This window comes from Bacillus rossius, chromosome 12 (assembly GCF_032445375.1).
Source record: "Bacillus rossius redtenbacheri isolate Brsri chromosome 12, Brsri_v3, whole genome shotgun sequence".
NCBI classification, from domain to species: domain Eukaryota; kingdom Metazoa; phylum Arthropoda; class Insecta; order Phasmatodea; family Bacillidae; genus Bacillus; species Bacillus rossius.
The window spans coordinates 18,832,267-18,849,481 of NC_086339.1; the positions used below are offsets into that span (position 1 = coordinate 18,832,267).

Here is a 17,215-nt window from a genome sequence, read left to right on the forward strand (position 1 = left end):
ATTAAATATACTGCTGGTAGAAAAAATTATAATTTTTAGTACGGTACTAAATTTTGTTTTGGACAAGAATCAAAGATACCTTTATCAAAACCAGGGTCTAGTCCGCTCAAAATCAGTATTATTTTAATATCATGAGAATCATAGCATGCATTAAAGTCCACATTCTGTGCAACTTAAATCACTGACAATGATGGTTTGCTTTTTACTGCATTCACACACACAAATTAAGTTCACTCTACGAGTAAAAAGAAATGGTATAAAATTCACACACATAATGTCTAGTTAAAACTGCAGAAATACAGTCCAAAATTATGCAAAAATTGAGATAAACATAGCGACAAACAATTCTTAGTTTTTATATAACACAAACTAATTTGTAAAAAAATTAAAGTAATTCACGGAAGCAGACTACCAATGTATAGAGACCGGGAAAATTCGCGAATTCATTTCGCGATAGGCTAAAATACAAATCGTTATACCTCAGTGCTGCCTCTGCTATTGGCTCACAACTCACCTGGGTGACTCTGGGCCAATGAGAAACACCCAAGCAAAGCTTTATCGAATCACAGGCTGCTACGCTGGAACGTCTCACAAGACAGCAGCCAATGAGTGGGTGGTATTTGTCCGCGTGTACATAGAACTATGGAGTTCATCCTACAGTTCATTGAACCCGCGAATTATTCCGGTCCCTACAAATGTAATACTAACACCATAATGTGTACACTGACGTGAAAACACCTCACAAAGTTTGGTAGACTGAGCGCTGCCCATAGACCATCGTACCTATTTTCCTGGGACTGGGAATGTTTTTACTTTTTCCATTATAGATTTTTTCTTCACATTTTCGGAGGGGGTTTAAACCCCTAACCCCCCCCCCCCCCGGGTGCGCCACTGTGAGCAAGTCTTTCAGTACTCGTCAATGATATGTAAACATCTAACCTCGAAAATAGTGTTTTCTATTACATTTCTTGAACGCGAATCACACGTAATTTCTGCACCCGCCGCTAGAATTCGCTGCCGGATCAGCTACGTCGACTTTATAATCACACGATTTGCAGAGCGAAAGGTTAAACTATACAATGAATCGGCTCCAATAAAAGCGAAAAAGACTTGAAACAAATACTAGTCCCCAACTAATATTTCATGACTTTTCGTGAATTATTCCTATACCTCTCTTGCATTTTGTTTCGTGTCATTAGTCCACCAAAAAGTACTATTCTATAAATTTAACCAATATTTTCGGTACGTACTGTAACATAGCAAAAATTTTAATTTATCTGGGACTCAGCACTGCGTAAAGATTTTTATCAGCAATTCGAAAAAAAAAAAAAAAAAAAAAAGACTTGTTATAGTAATATACCAACTTCCTTCCCCGGTGAAATGACTCACGCTGAAAATCCTTACCTCAACATTTACAACCTTATATGCTTATATCAGTGGTTTTCAACTCGTGGACAATGTTTCAGCGAACATTATTTTTGCTTAAAACCTTCACAAGGACGAGGACTAAGTCTAAGAAACTATGGGCGTCGCAACCGGGGGGGACGGGGGGGACGTGGGGACACGTCTCCCCAATAATAAAAGTCTTCAATTTCGTCCCCTCCAATAATATATTTAGTTTCATAGTTATATTAAAAATATGATTTCTGTAATATAACCCATAAGTTGCGCATGGTGCATTTAGTCCAATCGTGTTATGTGAGCACTTTTTAATTCGATCTTTGTATAAAATAAAAATCAGGTCCTATACCGAATACAGATATGTTAACTGTGTTTTTACAAATTTGTTCTCTGAAAATATTTTTTTTATAAAAAATAAATTATATATTGCAACCAAATATAATTAGAATATTTAGGAAAGAAAAATGCCTAAAAACCACCTTTTTGCACCTTCAAACCCCAAATTTTCGAGGACCCCCCGGGCCCCCCGCTTTTTTTTCCAAGGGATGGATATTCCTCAACACTAAATCAATTGAAGTCCCCCCCCCCCCCCAAATATATCCTTGCGACGCCCATGAAGAAACATATCATGTACCATTTTTACTGCCACTTTTTTATTTTATGCATTTTCCCCCCTTCAAATGAAGAAGAAATGTCGCCTAAATTCGTTTCAAAAGAGAAAAAAAAAAATTCTAAAAAGAAGAAAATAGTTTACAGACTTTTTTACTAGCAAAATTGGATTGTCTCTCGAAGCATGGATTTTAATGCCAAAGTTGACGTTCAATACTTTTATTTTATTATGTTTAAATACGTATAGTTTAACCACACGTTAGTTTCACAAATGTATTTTAATGTAAACCATTTTTACAATTGCAAATATGGATATGAGATACTTTTAACATCTTGCAAGGAAAAAATGAAAAAAAAAAAAAAAATCTTTAGCTGAGGAAACAACTGGTATTTGCTTCGAAAAAGGATGGAGACATGGAGTTTCAGCAAAGAAGATTAAAGCTTTGATGAATTTCTTCTAAAAATAAATAAAACGTCAAACTTTTTTATAATAATGTTTTTTTTTCTTAAATCTTTACGACAATGAAACAAGAGAAAACGTTAGATGCTACATTTATTGTTGGTTTATGTGTGGGTTGTATGTGATGTCGATGTGTATAGACATTGGCGTAGCTGTGTTCATAATGTTGGGGGGGACAAATAATGATTTTGATGTCATGTAAACCCATTCCCCTCTTACTAAGACGGGGGTCCGGGGGTCCTCCACCGGAAAATTTTGATTTTAAAAGTGCAAAATTGCGATTTTTAAGCAGTTTCTGTATCTAACCATTGGATATATCGATGTTAAAATTATTATTGTTTCTTATGATAAAATTTGATGAGTGAAGAAATTACAAATAAAGTTGGGCAGAATAATATTATAAAATAAAAATATCACGGTATAGAAACTTGGGGGGGGGGGGGAACAGTCCCCTCCACCCAAAAAGTTCAGGGGGACACGTCCCCCCTGTCCCCCCCGGTTCCTACGCCCGTGTGTATAGACACATATATAGGCTACACATGCGCGTACACACACACATAGTTCTCTTTTAAAACCTTATATAAAACCTTCGCAAATTAATACCTGCCTTAATTAAGGGTCTACATTCCACAATCTTAATTTCTTGCCCCGTCGCTTTCATTTCCGACACGGAATTGCGTGTTATAAAATTTCGTCAAAGTCCTCACTTCGCATTTACGTTGATGTTAAATGCCAATTATCCTATGAAAAGCTGGTAGCTATATATATACACACATATATACATACAAATAAATACACACACACGCACACACACACACACATATATATATATACACACACACATACATATATACATCAAAAAAATCAAAGGCCGGATCCATTGTCTCCAAATAAATTTTAAAAAATATATAAAAAAATATAGGCGTCGTCATCCGCCCTCCCCCCCCCCCCCCCGGGCAAGCATTCCCACACTCTTGGGATACTAGAATTATATGTAATAGATTAAAAAAACAGCCAAGTAGGCTTGACCACGAACAAAAAATACTGCAAATATATTTTTTTCCAGATTAATCGTATGCGATAAAGATGCAAAATATGTCAATTTCACCTAAACAAAAAAAAATCGCAAGAAATGAACATTTTGAAAAAAAAAAAAAAGGATAAATAAGCTTTGCTACTCTCTACGTCGATTAACTGTAAAGTAGTGGGTTCAATGACTCGATCAACTCATCTTGCAACAAAAAATAAATAAAAATAAAATAAACGCAGGATGAAAATAGATAGTAATTAAACTGTAAAGCTGAGAACGGCCCGAAAACTTAAGTAAAAATTTTTTTTCTACTCGGTATTTGTAAAAAAAAAATGACATAGTCTGATGAAGAAAAGCTAGGCTGGCAGTTGATTATTTGACGTAATTAATAACTTAGTAAAAAAAAATGCGTTCTTTGCAGTCAATAATGATCGTTTGAATTACGCGCGCATTACAAATGATCAATACAACAGCTGAGCAGTTCAAAATTAATGATTGACACACTAAATCGGGAAAGTATTGTTGAAATTGAGAAAATCACAAAACTAATTTTATTGGCTGCCAAGAAATGTGAATAAATACAGAAAAAAAATTAATATTTTCCTTACCTCAATATTGCCCATGGTTTGGAATGCAGTAAATACGAACATGAAGCCAAATCCTAGGAGAATAACATTCAAAAATCTCTTGTCGAAAATCATCGTTCACTATTTCTTGACTCACTTCAGCGGCGACGATGATATAACTCTAACCCTTTTACGTCAGAACGTCTTTGAGGCGTAAATTGAAATCAGAATACCATTCAAGATCAAGTCAACACATTTTCTAGCAGGTGGGAGAATGCAACAGGCAAAGAGCTTAAACTTTATTTCACCTTTTGAGTGCGATTTCACCTCAGTTAGAGTCGCATTTAAACTTAATAGAAAATATAAGTTAAAAAATAATTTTGAATCATCATAATGTTAAAAATAATAATATTTATTCATTCTTATTATACAATATAATATTAGAATAAATGTTTTCAAAGATAACTAACTTTTTCACGTACATTCTTTGAAAACAATCGAGATAAATGACAATTGTCGATAATCAATCTATCGATGACGATCGAGGATGCCGACAGCGACAGACAAAAACTTATTTTTGCATTATGGATGAATGTAGTGAAACCGAGCAGTCATCAATTACAAAAAGATTTTATTTAGTACATATGCGTATGTAGGTGGTTTAATTTTCATGTGTAAATATTTGTTATAATTACGCAGAATTCACTCTTGTAAGTGTTAAAAAGTGACTGCGGAAGTTCGACTATCTTGTTAATAGAGTGAAGTCATCAGCCATAGGTCCACATTATGACTTCTGTGATGGGTTGGGCTACTCGGTGGTGTATGATTAACTTGGAGCCCTGACGCCTGTAAAGTGGTCTTAATTGAATGGATAGGGGGTGCATGTGGCCTTGTAGTATTAAACTAACGTCTGGCGGCTGAAAGCTGCCTTCTCGTCTGTCTAGTGTCATCCAGCCTGCATAGAACGAGTTCTTGGTAATCTTTAGGGGTTAAAGTGACATTTTTATTGTTTATATTTGGTTGCGATTTTTTATTTTTTTTGGACTGGCCGTTCAGGAATGGGTAGTGCGCTCGTAAATAGTGAGACACTACCATGTGTTTGACTGTAAGGTTCAAGATAAAATCAAGAACTTTGGTTATATGTGCCTTTCAGGAAATTTGAATGTTGGAGTTGTTCACAGAGCTTCATTATGAAGAAACAGTTCTTTCGTGTGAAGCAGCTTGCTGACCAAACATTTTCAAGGTAAATTTAATTAAAATTCTAGTTGGAAGGGTATTTATTAATTTTTATGTAGCTATATGAATATTACTAAAACTACATGTAGCTGCTTATATCATAGGCCCTAGTATTTTTTAACAAATTGTTCAGAAACTTGAACATGTCTGTGTATGGATAAGTAATTCTTAACAATCAATAGCCTGTTACATAAATATGTTTGATTGTTGGGCAAGTTGTAGTAATTGCAGTTGTATTTGAAAGGCATTAAAAAAATTATTGAGATTGTGGATCTTTTTAAGAACTAACTGCAGACTAGTAAAGACAAGATAAAGTAGAGTTCTAAATGAATTGAAAAACATATTAGATTAAATAAATTAGGGCTTAACAACTCATTAACATCAAGGCCATTATAAACATCGGGTCAAGATATGAGAATGTAACATTGATGGAGTTCGCTGTAAAATATACCATGTTTCCCACAACGAGAAATCTTGGTTTGACCCTGCCAGGAATCAAACCCAAATCATTCTTAGAGAAAATTAACACTCATTCTTATATAGATATTGTATAGATCAAAACAACAAATTTAAGTTTTTTTTGTAAATTTTAAGGGTTTCAACTTTTCCACAAAGAAAAAATTATCAAATTCCAAATGTAGTGTTGTCGAAAACTAAGACGATTTACCCTGAAAACAGCATTTCAAAGTTTCTACTGGTTTCTGAGAAATTATTAGGTAGCCTGTGAAGTGACTCAGCCGCCACCATTGTGCCTTAACAGCGTAGCCAAGGCTGCTTTTTATGAAAGATTGGTCTGATTGTTGTCGCTACCCTACTGTTTATTTGATACTAACTGCAATTTGATCCCGTGGTTCGCCAGAGATCCTGAGGAATATAGTGTAGCCTAAGCTGTTTAAAAAAAAAAAAGTTTAATGTTAGTACATTACGGCCGGGGGCTAGACTTCCACCCTATTCTGTTTTCCATTTCAAGTGAATACTCAACAATATTGAAAAAATATTCACTTCAATTGGAAAAAAAATTATGGTAGATAACAGTCTGGACCCTGAGTGTAATGAAATTAAACATCCTGGTCTTATAGAAAACAGTCAAGTACACTGTATTCCTAAGTTATCTCAGGAGAACCACATGAACGTGTTTGGTCAAAAAAAAGCTTTTACTTCAGTTGAAAGTAAATACCTTCACTTCAAAAGGCGACGTCTAAAAGGTGCTTGCAGCATGACAATATTTGTGGGGCATAGCATTAGCACGGTTATCGTTAATCTTGCATGTAATGCCAACTTATAAAAGAGTGGAAAACATAACCGGAAACCTACAATACTTAGTGTTCAAACAAAAGTATGTACAGAAAGACAAAAATAAAAATAAAAGTTGTTAATGGCAAGATTTTTTTGTATATAAAAATAAATTCCTCACCAAACAAGAGAGGTCGCAGTTGGAAATGCCTGGATTCTCGTTCGAGATAACCTTGAGTGGTATCCGACTGTAGGCCATTCACTGACTTTCCCAACTTTCCCAGATTTATGCTTTTGTGTGTTTTAATCCCAAATGATGTCAATTTTGATGACATGCGAAGCCAAACATAACCATGATAATTATAATATACTTGGTGTACTTATCCTGATCCAAACAGTTTTGAAAAAGGCCTTTATATTTCAGTGAATATATAAACATATACACAGCAGTGCCTGGAATTTCATACAGTTTAGTTTGTAGCTGAGAATAATAGTACATATATAATTAAATTTCTAATCAATTAATTAAAATTGTCATACCCATGTTAGTTCCTACTGATGTTTGTTACGTACAAATAGTTTACACTATTACATTAAGAGCATAGTAATTACATATTTATATGTCTATAACATTTTTTTACATTTACATGTAATGGATATAAGGGTAAAAGTTCCAAATCATGTAGGCTAGGCAAGTCTATCCCTTGATCCTGGTGGTATGATCCTGTATATATTGATCCTGTGTTACATGATGCTTGCTGTTTTAATTTAGTGGTTCGAAAGATCCTGGACATAACAAAAAACCTGTGATATGATATAATTTGTTTGCGTTGTGATATTAGAGTTTGTGTTTGGCCAGGATCTTTTGACGTACTACATTAAAACAGCAAGCATCATGTAGGTACCACAGGATCAAGGTATAAACTTAGATATGTGATTCGGAAGTTACCCAGAAATAATATTCAGTAAACATCTGGTGACAATATTTGCTACCAAACAACAAATGCACAATAACTATTGTGATTACAAGATTAGCACTTAAATGTCCTGAAAATAAACTTAACAAATACCTATGGCCTGTGAGACCAGGTCTTAAACATTAACCAGTCCTAGTTGTGATCTTTAGTTAAATGTTGATATACAGTGTTACTGCCCTTGTGTGGTTAAAGAAAGATAAATATTAATTTTGTCATTGCAAAGCATTTGTCTGTTGCAAAAAAAAAATAATACTTAAATATAAAATATATAAATGTATGTTTTTCTAAAAAAAAAGGAAAAAGCCCAGAATAGCTATTGTCAAAAGAAAAATGTTATCACAGATGGAATTCGCTAGAAGGAATTAAGTTCAAGAATAAATAAACATGCTAACTTTTCAATTGTTTTCCACTTCAATTTGTTTTTTTTTGACTAAAATCCTAGTACAAAATTACACGTTAGATTTTATTTTTTGGCGATGGTTCAAGTACTATTTAATGAAGCGCTGATTGCGGACTAGGCTTTGCATAACAGAATTAAATAAGATCAAGATAAAAAAAACTATTCATTAATTATGTACCTATATATTACTTTTCGAGTCTCTTTGAGTATCTACAAAATATAACTGGAATGATGTCTGATTTGCATAGTTGCACAACATTCGTGCTGTGAGGCTTGTGATCGAACAAAATATAAGCGTTAAGCTACTCAGGGGCGTAGGAACCGGGGGGCACAGGGGGGACGTGTCCCCCTGAAATTTTTGGGTGGAGGGACTGTCCCCCCCCCCCCCCCCCCCCCAACTTTCTAGACCGTGATATTTTTATTTTATAATATTATTCTGCCCAACTTTATTTGTAATTTCTTCACTCTCAAATTTTATTCTTAAGGAAACAATAATAATTTAAACATCAATGTATCCAATGGTTAGATACAAAAACTGCTTAAAAAGCGCTGTTTTGCACTTTTAAAATCAAAATTTTCCGGTGGAGGACCCCCAGACACCCCCCCCCCCCTCCCTCTCGGCTTAGTAAGAGGGGAATGGGTTTACATGACATCAAAATCATTATTCGTCCCCCCCAACTTTATGAACACAGCTACGCCAATGAAGCTACTCCCGTCTCGCGAACGCCCCTGCCTGATGCACGATGGTCGCTGCGCAGGGCGGGCAAGACGGAGGTGCTGTCCGATGACCTGCAGGAAGCGGACCGGAAGGTGGAGTACATCCGGGCGGTGTGCCTCAACACGAGCAAGAAGCTGGCGAGCTGCCTGGTGGGGCAGGGCCTGGGGCAGGATGCCGTCGCCAAGGACAAGATGCTGGTGCGCTCGCTTCGTCGGTCGCACAGTAAACCCCTCGCTTCGCCTCGTCACGCGAATGTGTGACGCCTCTAAAACAACTTTCTCCACGCACAGGTGTTCCTTTAAGTGTCGAAAGTAGGGTCCTCGGTGGCCGGGAGCACTGGTGCGATGTACTCGCCTGGGAAATGTGGGTTTGATCGGGTCGTTACCACAACACCGAAATACCACAACGCCGAACGTACAATAACGCTGAATACCAAATTGACCGCAATGCCGACAGCTAGAAAACTGCTGTGTACCACAACGCCGAAATACAGTAACGCGGAAAAATGTTGCTGCGGGGAGGGGGGCCACAGGAGCAAAATGAAAAACAACTGAATGAATTTGTGTGCTAACCTTACCTAACCTAACCTTTGTGGCAGTCCTGCAATTACATTTTTCGGCGTTAATGTATTTCGGCGTTGTGGTAATTCAGCGTTGTGGTACACAGCAGTTTTCTAGCTGTCGGCAATGTAGTAAATTTGGCATTCAACGTTATTGTACGTTCGGCGTTGTGGTGCGTCCCCGGTTTGATCCACAGTCCAGCATAACTGAAAATTACGAGCACCGAGTCAGCCAAGTTGTTCGGAGCCCTCTATACCCTTTTGGAGATCCTCTTGCCTTAAAGGTGAACTCTCAATGATCCATCATGTCCTTCTGTCATCCGTCCGTTAGCCATCCGGCTGTCCGTCAACAAGCCAAGTGTGTCACAATGATCTGCATGCCCGGAATAAATATTTTTCTACTTGGACGCTGCCGAACTGACTAGAGGACTTAAATTTTCTCAAAAATTTCACTTCTAGATTCTTATTATTTGGATGATCATGTGGTCTAAGCACATATAAATAATGAAACTAATTTTTTCGCTGTTGTGTGTGGGTGTTTTGTGTGTATTCAAGGTACCGTACGTTAAAAATCCTGGAAAAGTCATTTAAATTCCTGAGTGATAGTAATTTGAAGGGAAAATGTATGCTCCAGTCTGCTATCAACCAAACTATGAAAGCATTTTTTTCCCCCAGATGGTGTCTAGTGCATAGTCACCTAACACTCACTATGAAATGATGTATTATAGCTTCTGTTTGAAATAAAGTGGAGAAAGAAGTAGGCTAACTGTGGGGTTGGTGGAGGATAATTTCCTTTATTACTATTTTATTTCCAGAAAATTGTAAAATAGGTTAATTACTTAAACTAGTTGCCCACACAAATCTGCAATAAAATTTCCATGGCTTTCTGTGACCAAAAATTTCTAATTCCTTTGACTATTTTTTTAAAAATAATTTACCAATTTTGTGACTTTTCCGGAAAAAAATAACCAAAATATAGCCTCCACCTGTATCTTAGCTGGCATAGAATTATATAACAAAAATAAAATTCAATAAAACCTTGCTTGCTAAATTTTATAGTGCATATGACTATGCACTTTAACACCATTTGAAAAAGTAATTATTTCACAGTCTAAGCAATGGCAAACTGGAGTAAGAATTTCCTCTCCCCCCCTCAAATTACTGCCACTTGTGAATTTCCATGATTTAAAGTAATTCCATGACTTTCCCTGACCAATTCCAACTTCTTTGACTCTTCCCTGATTTTTCAAAATGTGGAAGAAAAAAAAGAAAAGAAAAACCTGTTTAAAACATTAGTCACTGAAAATTGAAATTTGGTCTGGGATAATTCAGTCTCTGCTCCACTAACAACCAGCAATCATTCATTTCATATCCTCTAGTACTTGCAGTAATAACTTTCTGCAGCCTGGAATTTTACATATGTGAGGGGAAAAAATATGTTGTACATTGTACACCTGTAAAACATTTGGTTTATTATTTTCAGAATATTAAACACATGTTTGTGATTGTGAGATGGTTTTTCACTTGATTTTGTGCGGAGGACTCAATTCCTTGTATAATTTCTGTGCTATTGTAATTTACTTAAGATAATTTGTTGTTCAAATTATTTGGAAGTTGTTTATAAATTGTAATTGGTTTATTTAAATCTGTTTAGTGTTTACTAGTTATTAATTCAATACACACAGGAGAAATTATACACACTGAGTGGAATTAAGGGTAGGCTTATGTTGTTTTTAGTGTTGATCTGTTGCAATTACTCCCTCTCTGGAGTGGCACGGCAAACTCACGAAATGGCTGAAATTAATGTGTGCAGTAAAAATAAGTTTTCTTAAAAAATTACCAAATTAAACTATTTTATTAACAAATTGCAACAGACAAAAATTGCTGCTGGCAACAGGCCCCATTGTGTCAAACAACTCTCTTGCGTGGGGCGGTCATGTAAAAAAAAAAAATACAACTCTCTTCAGTGGCAATGCAGCTAACTTCGTACACTGCCAGCATGAAGTTTTATGCCGATCTGCAAAGCATCTTATCAATGTTAATTTTATTACTGGAGACCTTTGTAATTGTTTTACCTTGCCACAGTTATCATGATAATGTAATATACCACAGTCTAACAGCCTCTCAAAATGGATAAAGAAATACCTTTGTTCCAGTCTATATTAAATTTTGTTGCACATAATACTCGTGTACACAGTTTTTCCACAGTAGACGTAACTCGTTAAAATTTGCACAGTACTTATAGGTCGCACAAGGATTTCAAAACAAATGCGCAGACATTTTGCAGTACAATTCGATGCAGCAACTGTCTGTTACTAGTTCGTGAGGCAACACAAAAACTAACTTCGTTCCATGCATGAGTATGAGATTGCGCCACAGTTAAAAAATGTGGCTTTCTTGGTAAACTAAGCAGGTTCCGAGCCAAAAACTTATCAAGAGCTACACTAAGTTCATGTAAGTGATTTGCACTAGTTTCTTAGTTGTTAAAGCCTTGACACCAACGGGATGTCGGGCCTCACTTACAAAGTTTGTTGTAGAAGGATGGATTATTTAATCAAAGGAGCAGAGTGCCATGGAACATACTTACTTGGTAAAGTTCTGGCAGGCGTTTTGCTGGTTTCATGTCGTAGTTTTCCACAAAGTGTGGCGTGAGTCATGTTGCATTGTCTTTGTGTGCCTGCTGCAACCATGCACATAAGGACCGCACATTCCGCTAGCCACCGACACACTCCCCTTCCGCACTGTGCCTGCTCCCCACTCCGGTGTTCCTGGTGCAGTTACCAGGAACAGACTCCCTACAAAGAGTGTAGCTTCCCGTAGACACAGCCTTTCTCTTACACTGACTTATTTTGGACAGTAAAGTTTTAAAACTTGACTTAGAGAAATTCAAATGATATTAAACAAATTTAACATTAAAAAACACAGTTATTAACAAACTGTTTCATTAACTAGACACAAAGCTAGAGAAACAACAGATTTAAATTATCAGAAGAAAAAAAAAGAGGTGAGGAATGTCTCAGTGTCTTTCGTGAATGAAACCTTTGAGTGACTAGTATTTTTAATCACTGTGCCTTTTTATTTCCAGAAAAAAATTCCCGAATACATGTTGGGTGTAGCGATGCAGGAAAGTGGCTCCGCAGATGAGGATTGCCTTTTGAGGTCAGTTAAATAAAAATATGTTATATTTTATAGCTTGCTACAGAATCTAAATAATTAGTGTTTTTTGTAAAGGGCCTAGAATTTTTTTCTAATGTTCTTTAAATGCAGTATTAATGCACCGTAGGGTTCCATTCCCTTAAAACAAGCTTTCGGTGTGACTTTTTACTGTAATGTTACATTTAAAAAACATTTAAGATTAACTATAATTATTATTAATAAAAATTATTTTTTAAATGTAAAATAAACCTACTAACAAAGATAATGAACTTTGGAATTTTTTCAATCAAATTATTTAAAACATGAAATCATACAATCTTGGCTCTACCAATGACAATGAGTAGTAAAACATACCAAATGCTCTGAATTAATGTAGCTTCCATCACAAGTGCTCATGAGACACCTAACAACACTTATACAAAGAAAATAAACATGATCAAAAACAAATGTGCTCATTATTTGACATTTACCCAAATTACATAATATTTACAGAAGTATCAATAGTAGCATAATAAACACATCACCTGTAATTAATACTTGTCAGCATTAACTCCCATTATTATTATTATAATTGCAGTAAGTTTTGCATTAATTTTTTTGTTAGTTTTTTCTTCTTTATTTAGGGTGGTACAAATAGTGTTTCTTTTATTAGAGACTAAAATTAAAATAATAATTATATTTTATATTCAATTCAAAATATTTGCTGTAAAATCAATTTATTAACAGTCCACAGTGAAATTGAGTGATTATCTTATTTTGTATATAACTGTTAATTATAATACTTTTTTAATTTTACAATTTTTTTATTGATTTTTTTTAAAACCTTAAATTAGTGACTATTTCAAAGTATTAACACAGTTGTAATCATTCTGAAAGAAAAAAAAATAACTTAGTGCTAAACAAAAATTATCACAGGAAAAAACTATTTAAAGCATTTGGTCACAATTAATAACAAAGCTCAAACAGAGCCAAAAATTTTAATATTTAAGAATTAAAACATTTTGTGACAACATTTGAAACCAAGATGAGGTATTTCAGGCTGCATCTCCTTTATTAGTAAAATTATAATAATCAGATTGGTCTCTTAATGAAATACAGCAAGAAATTCTCATTCCAAATATTCCTATATAAGATGGAATGTTTCCGATATATATTTTGAAGTTGTGTTTAAAACATTTGTGCCCTATGTGACATACGTCTGGTGACAGAGCGCACCGAAACAAGGACAGCGCTAACGGGCAGAAATTGCGCGTTTGGAAAGAGAGAGAGTGAGTGCCCATTTGAAAGCCTGCTGTAAACTCAGGACGAGACGTGCTCTAGGGAGGGAAGTCCCGGAATGTTGTACATTGACCGGAGGGCAGAACACGGTGGCAATGCCCGGCAGGAACGTCCTGGCGGAGTGCGGCAAGGTGGAGACGGAACTGGCCAACGAGGTGCTGTCGCACGACGCGAAGGTGGAGGAGCTGGTGGTGAACCGGCTTCACTCCATGCTGGAGCCCGACGTCGCCAACATTCTCAAGCACAAGCGCAACCTCGCCAAGCTCATCCTGGACATGGACTCAGCCAGGACCAGGTTCGTCTGTGGAGGGTTGGCATGGCTCGTCGTTTCCTTCCTTGCAGCTGGTCAAGTCGAGGCGACCACTCATCAGAACGTAACTAAAAATTGCAACGCTCGGCAGTAGAGTGCTTGAACACGGAAAACGGGAGGGGTTACAACGCACGGGGATGTAACTAGAGGGAGGGAGGCTAAACTGGCATTTTAATTCTTACTATCGATGTTTACTTGAATATCGTAGTGTCAAGGCACAAAAAAATTAAGTCTGTGTTCAGATGAACTGAATTATTTTTTGTATTGAAAGAATACATACGTGATGTATATCATCAAATATTTAAATAATGCATTTTTCGCGTACTATCCAACTTTCGGTGTATTAATAACGAAATGACTGCAGATATATTTAGTTGCCGTCTAAGTTGAATCGAAAATATTTGGAATATTGGAATTAATGTGTGGTGTCGATATGAGGTGTTGTCGAGAAAGGTTTTGGTTCTGTTGGTTTAAAAAAAAAGGAGGTGCCAAGATGAGTTCTTGCTCCGGGTGGAAAATATTCTAGTTAGTTATGTTCCTGATAATGAATAAAGTAGAGAGTCTGACAACTGTAAGACTTTTTACAGGTTTTTCATCGTCATGTTTGTTACAGTTATGAACCTCCATTGTTTACTTAATTGTTTAGCTTAATCGTTCAAGTGAAATATTAAATATTTTATTTTATCATTCATGTGAATTATCAAAGTAAGTGTTTTTTATCTTTACAGCATGCCAAAGCCTGTAACTTAAGTAGGCTTTGAGTATCAGCACTTATGTAACGAATAATACAGCTGACTTGCTTGGTTTTGCATGATGTAGTTACTACCACTTTGTATGTTAAAACTAGCTATTTATATTTCTGCGATATGTATATTTGTTAAACTTATGTGAAGCTTTGACTGAGTGAATCTATCAAAGTTCTTTTTAATATTAGATTTAACTTCGCCAGGAAATTTGCTATTAAATTTATTTGAAGCTTTGTTATAATGCAAAGTTTTGAGTTTAATGCAAAGCTTTTGATTTGTTGCAAAACTTTAAAACATTTGAAGCCTAAAATTCGCTCATGGAAAAATAAAAATATATATATATAAATATTTTATGAACTCAAAATTAATATTATGCATGGTTATTTTATAATTTTTATTGAATGATGTTATATATATGCTCTTGTTAGCTAATGACTTAATCCATTCAAACATTAAAAGATATTTTTTTTACTTCAATTTTTTTTTTTAAACAAGTGCAATAAAGCTTTGCCGAGAACAATATTTGCAATTCAATTCAGTTTTGCGAATATTTTAAACATGGGATTTGACATTTGCTTTGCATAAAAGAACTAGTATTTGCACAGCCTAGTATTTTTCATTCCTGTTAACATATCTTTACAGAAAGTGAATTATGTATGCAGCAGTTTTGGATGCAGATTTTTATTGGCCATTGCTTCATGTCTTGACATTTCAGAAAACATGCTGTTTAGGAGACTGTCATAATATAAAAGCATTATTGTGGCCTTTTTTTACATTTAAATTCCATTCCTTTATATCTTTTACTTATATTTTAGAAATGAGTTTTTAAGCTTTTTATTTGGGACTATAATTTATCAATTGTACAGAGATTTGCTTTGATTAAGTAGATGATAGAAATAGATTGTATATTTTGTTCACTGGTAAAGAAAATGTTTCTTTTGGTGTATTTAGAGATTTCACTTTTGTTGTGATGTTTTGATTGCAGCCTTAAAATTCGTGAAGAGAAAGCAATTTCTGGTCGATACAAAGATGCTGCTGCCATTTATCACAGAGTTGCGTAAGCAACTGTATGCGTTTTAGTATATTTTGCTTATGCAAAGCTTTTGACACTTCCTCTACGACAGCACCACTTTGTGAATTTGGAACTATTTCCGCAGTTTTCCGGGATGTAATGTTTTGACAGCACGCTGCACTGTTTATTTTTTTGCACTGTTTTCTGTGGGTGTGTTGGTGAAGTGGTGTATCTTAGTAATGGCCAGGAATTTAACATATTATTTATTATTTCCTATAGCTTTACATTCGGAACCCGAAATATTGCTCTAGTCCAGCTAAGCTGGGGACCACAGTATTCAAGTGCGTATTTGCATTTTACCAAGGTGATCTGCGGTCAAACCCATATTTATCACGAGTAGGAAACTGTATAGATGTTACTGTAAGGCTGTGGGTTTTCTTGAGGTACTCACGTTTTCCTCAGTGCTCTAGCTTAACGTTTCATCCCTCATCCGTTTATACATAATGGCGACTGTGTTGTCGGGACCTTAAACCTTAATTAATTTGTTAATTCGTAGTCCAGGCAAGTATTTTGCTCTCTTATCATTTCCTTATCTCTTTATCATCTATAAGATACATAATCGTTCTTATAGTTAGGTAATGCCTGCCACCTGTATTAACAAACTGTAGAGTGGAGATGGGTCATTAACTCATTGTGAGTCATAACATAAATGACTCAATACTGCACGTGCTCAATTAGCTAGTAGTAGAGGGAAAATTTTTTAGCTAGCCTTTTAAAATCCTCTAAGTTTTATGATTTTAAAAGGTTAATAAAAATTAAATAAATTTTTTTGAAAGAATTTTGAAATATTCATTGCTTTTAAATCCAGATTTGGTTCTCCTTATCTATACTGCACAAAAATGTTAAAAATTAGACTTTGCCATCTAATCATGCAAAAAGTGTGCTTTACATTTTTTTTTTTGTTGAATTTCTTCAACTAACAAGGTCTAAAAGTGTAACCATATTAAACATAAAAATAAAATTATGACCTGGAATGAGAGCGCAGGATATAAAATCCAATGACTAAGACTACACAGACTTAAGCCAAATTTGCTATTTAATGTGCACTATCATTTGAATCTCAATAATTGTTTGACCTTCAAAAAATAATTAGAAATATGTTTGGGTGTGAAATTAAAAACTATTAGGTATGTATATTTATTTGTAGATTGTTTGTTTGGTAATTAATCTACTACCTGCTATATTTTTTTTTTGGTGCAAGTACTGGATGTTTGGGGATGTGTGTAATATAGAAGTCTTAAAGCTCACATTAAACATTATACACACTTGCTTATAAACATCTTTTTGAAGAGTAGTTGGTGGCAGCCTTGGAATATATATATATTTTTAATTTTAAACATATATGCAGGATTAAGTAGTCCCAAATTAATTATATAGTAGTACCGTGAGCAGTGTGCCTACCTGTGAAAAAAAAAGTGTTTAAATATTGTACTATTTTGAAAATAGATGGTTTGAAGAAAAAAA

At 35.1% G+C, this 17,215-nt stretch overlaps 2 protein-coding genes across 3 annotated transcripts in view; one reads left to right on the forward strand and one right to left on the reverse strand.

Annotated features, from left to right (window-relative positions):
• The window catches only part of LOC134537647 (UNC93-like protein MFSD11), a 51,762-nt gene extending 47,411 nt beyond the window's left edge, over window positions 1-4,351 (reverse strand). Inside the window, exon 1 of the mRNA XM_063378315.1 lies at window positions 4,109-4,351. Coding sequence (XP_063234385.1) covers window positions 4,109-4,201 — 93 coding nt within the window. The 5' untranslated portion in view covers window positions 4,202-4,351. The remainder of the gene's footprint in view (window positions 1-4,108) is intronic.
• A 270-nt stretch (window positions 4,352-4,621) lies between these two features.
• Window positions 4,622-17,215, forward strand: part of LOC134537648 (rho GTPase-activating protein 44-like) — a 54,557-nt gene continuing 41,963 nt past the window's right edge. For both annotated transcript variants that reach the window (XM_063378317.1, XM_063378318.1), the window contains exons 1-4: window positions 4,622-5,309; window positions 8,671-8,827; window positions 12,275-12,348; window positions 13,730-13,918. In XM_063378317.1, the coding sequence (XP_063234387.1) occupies window positions 5,257-5,309; window positions 8,671-8,827; window positions 12,275-12,348; window positions 13,730-13,918 (473 nt within the window). In that variant the 5' untranslated portion in view covers window positions 4,622-5,256. The remainder of the gene's footprint in view (window positions 5,310-8,670; window positions 8,828-12,274; window positions 12,349-13,729; window positions 13,919-17,215) is intronic.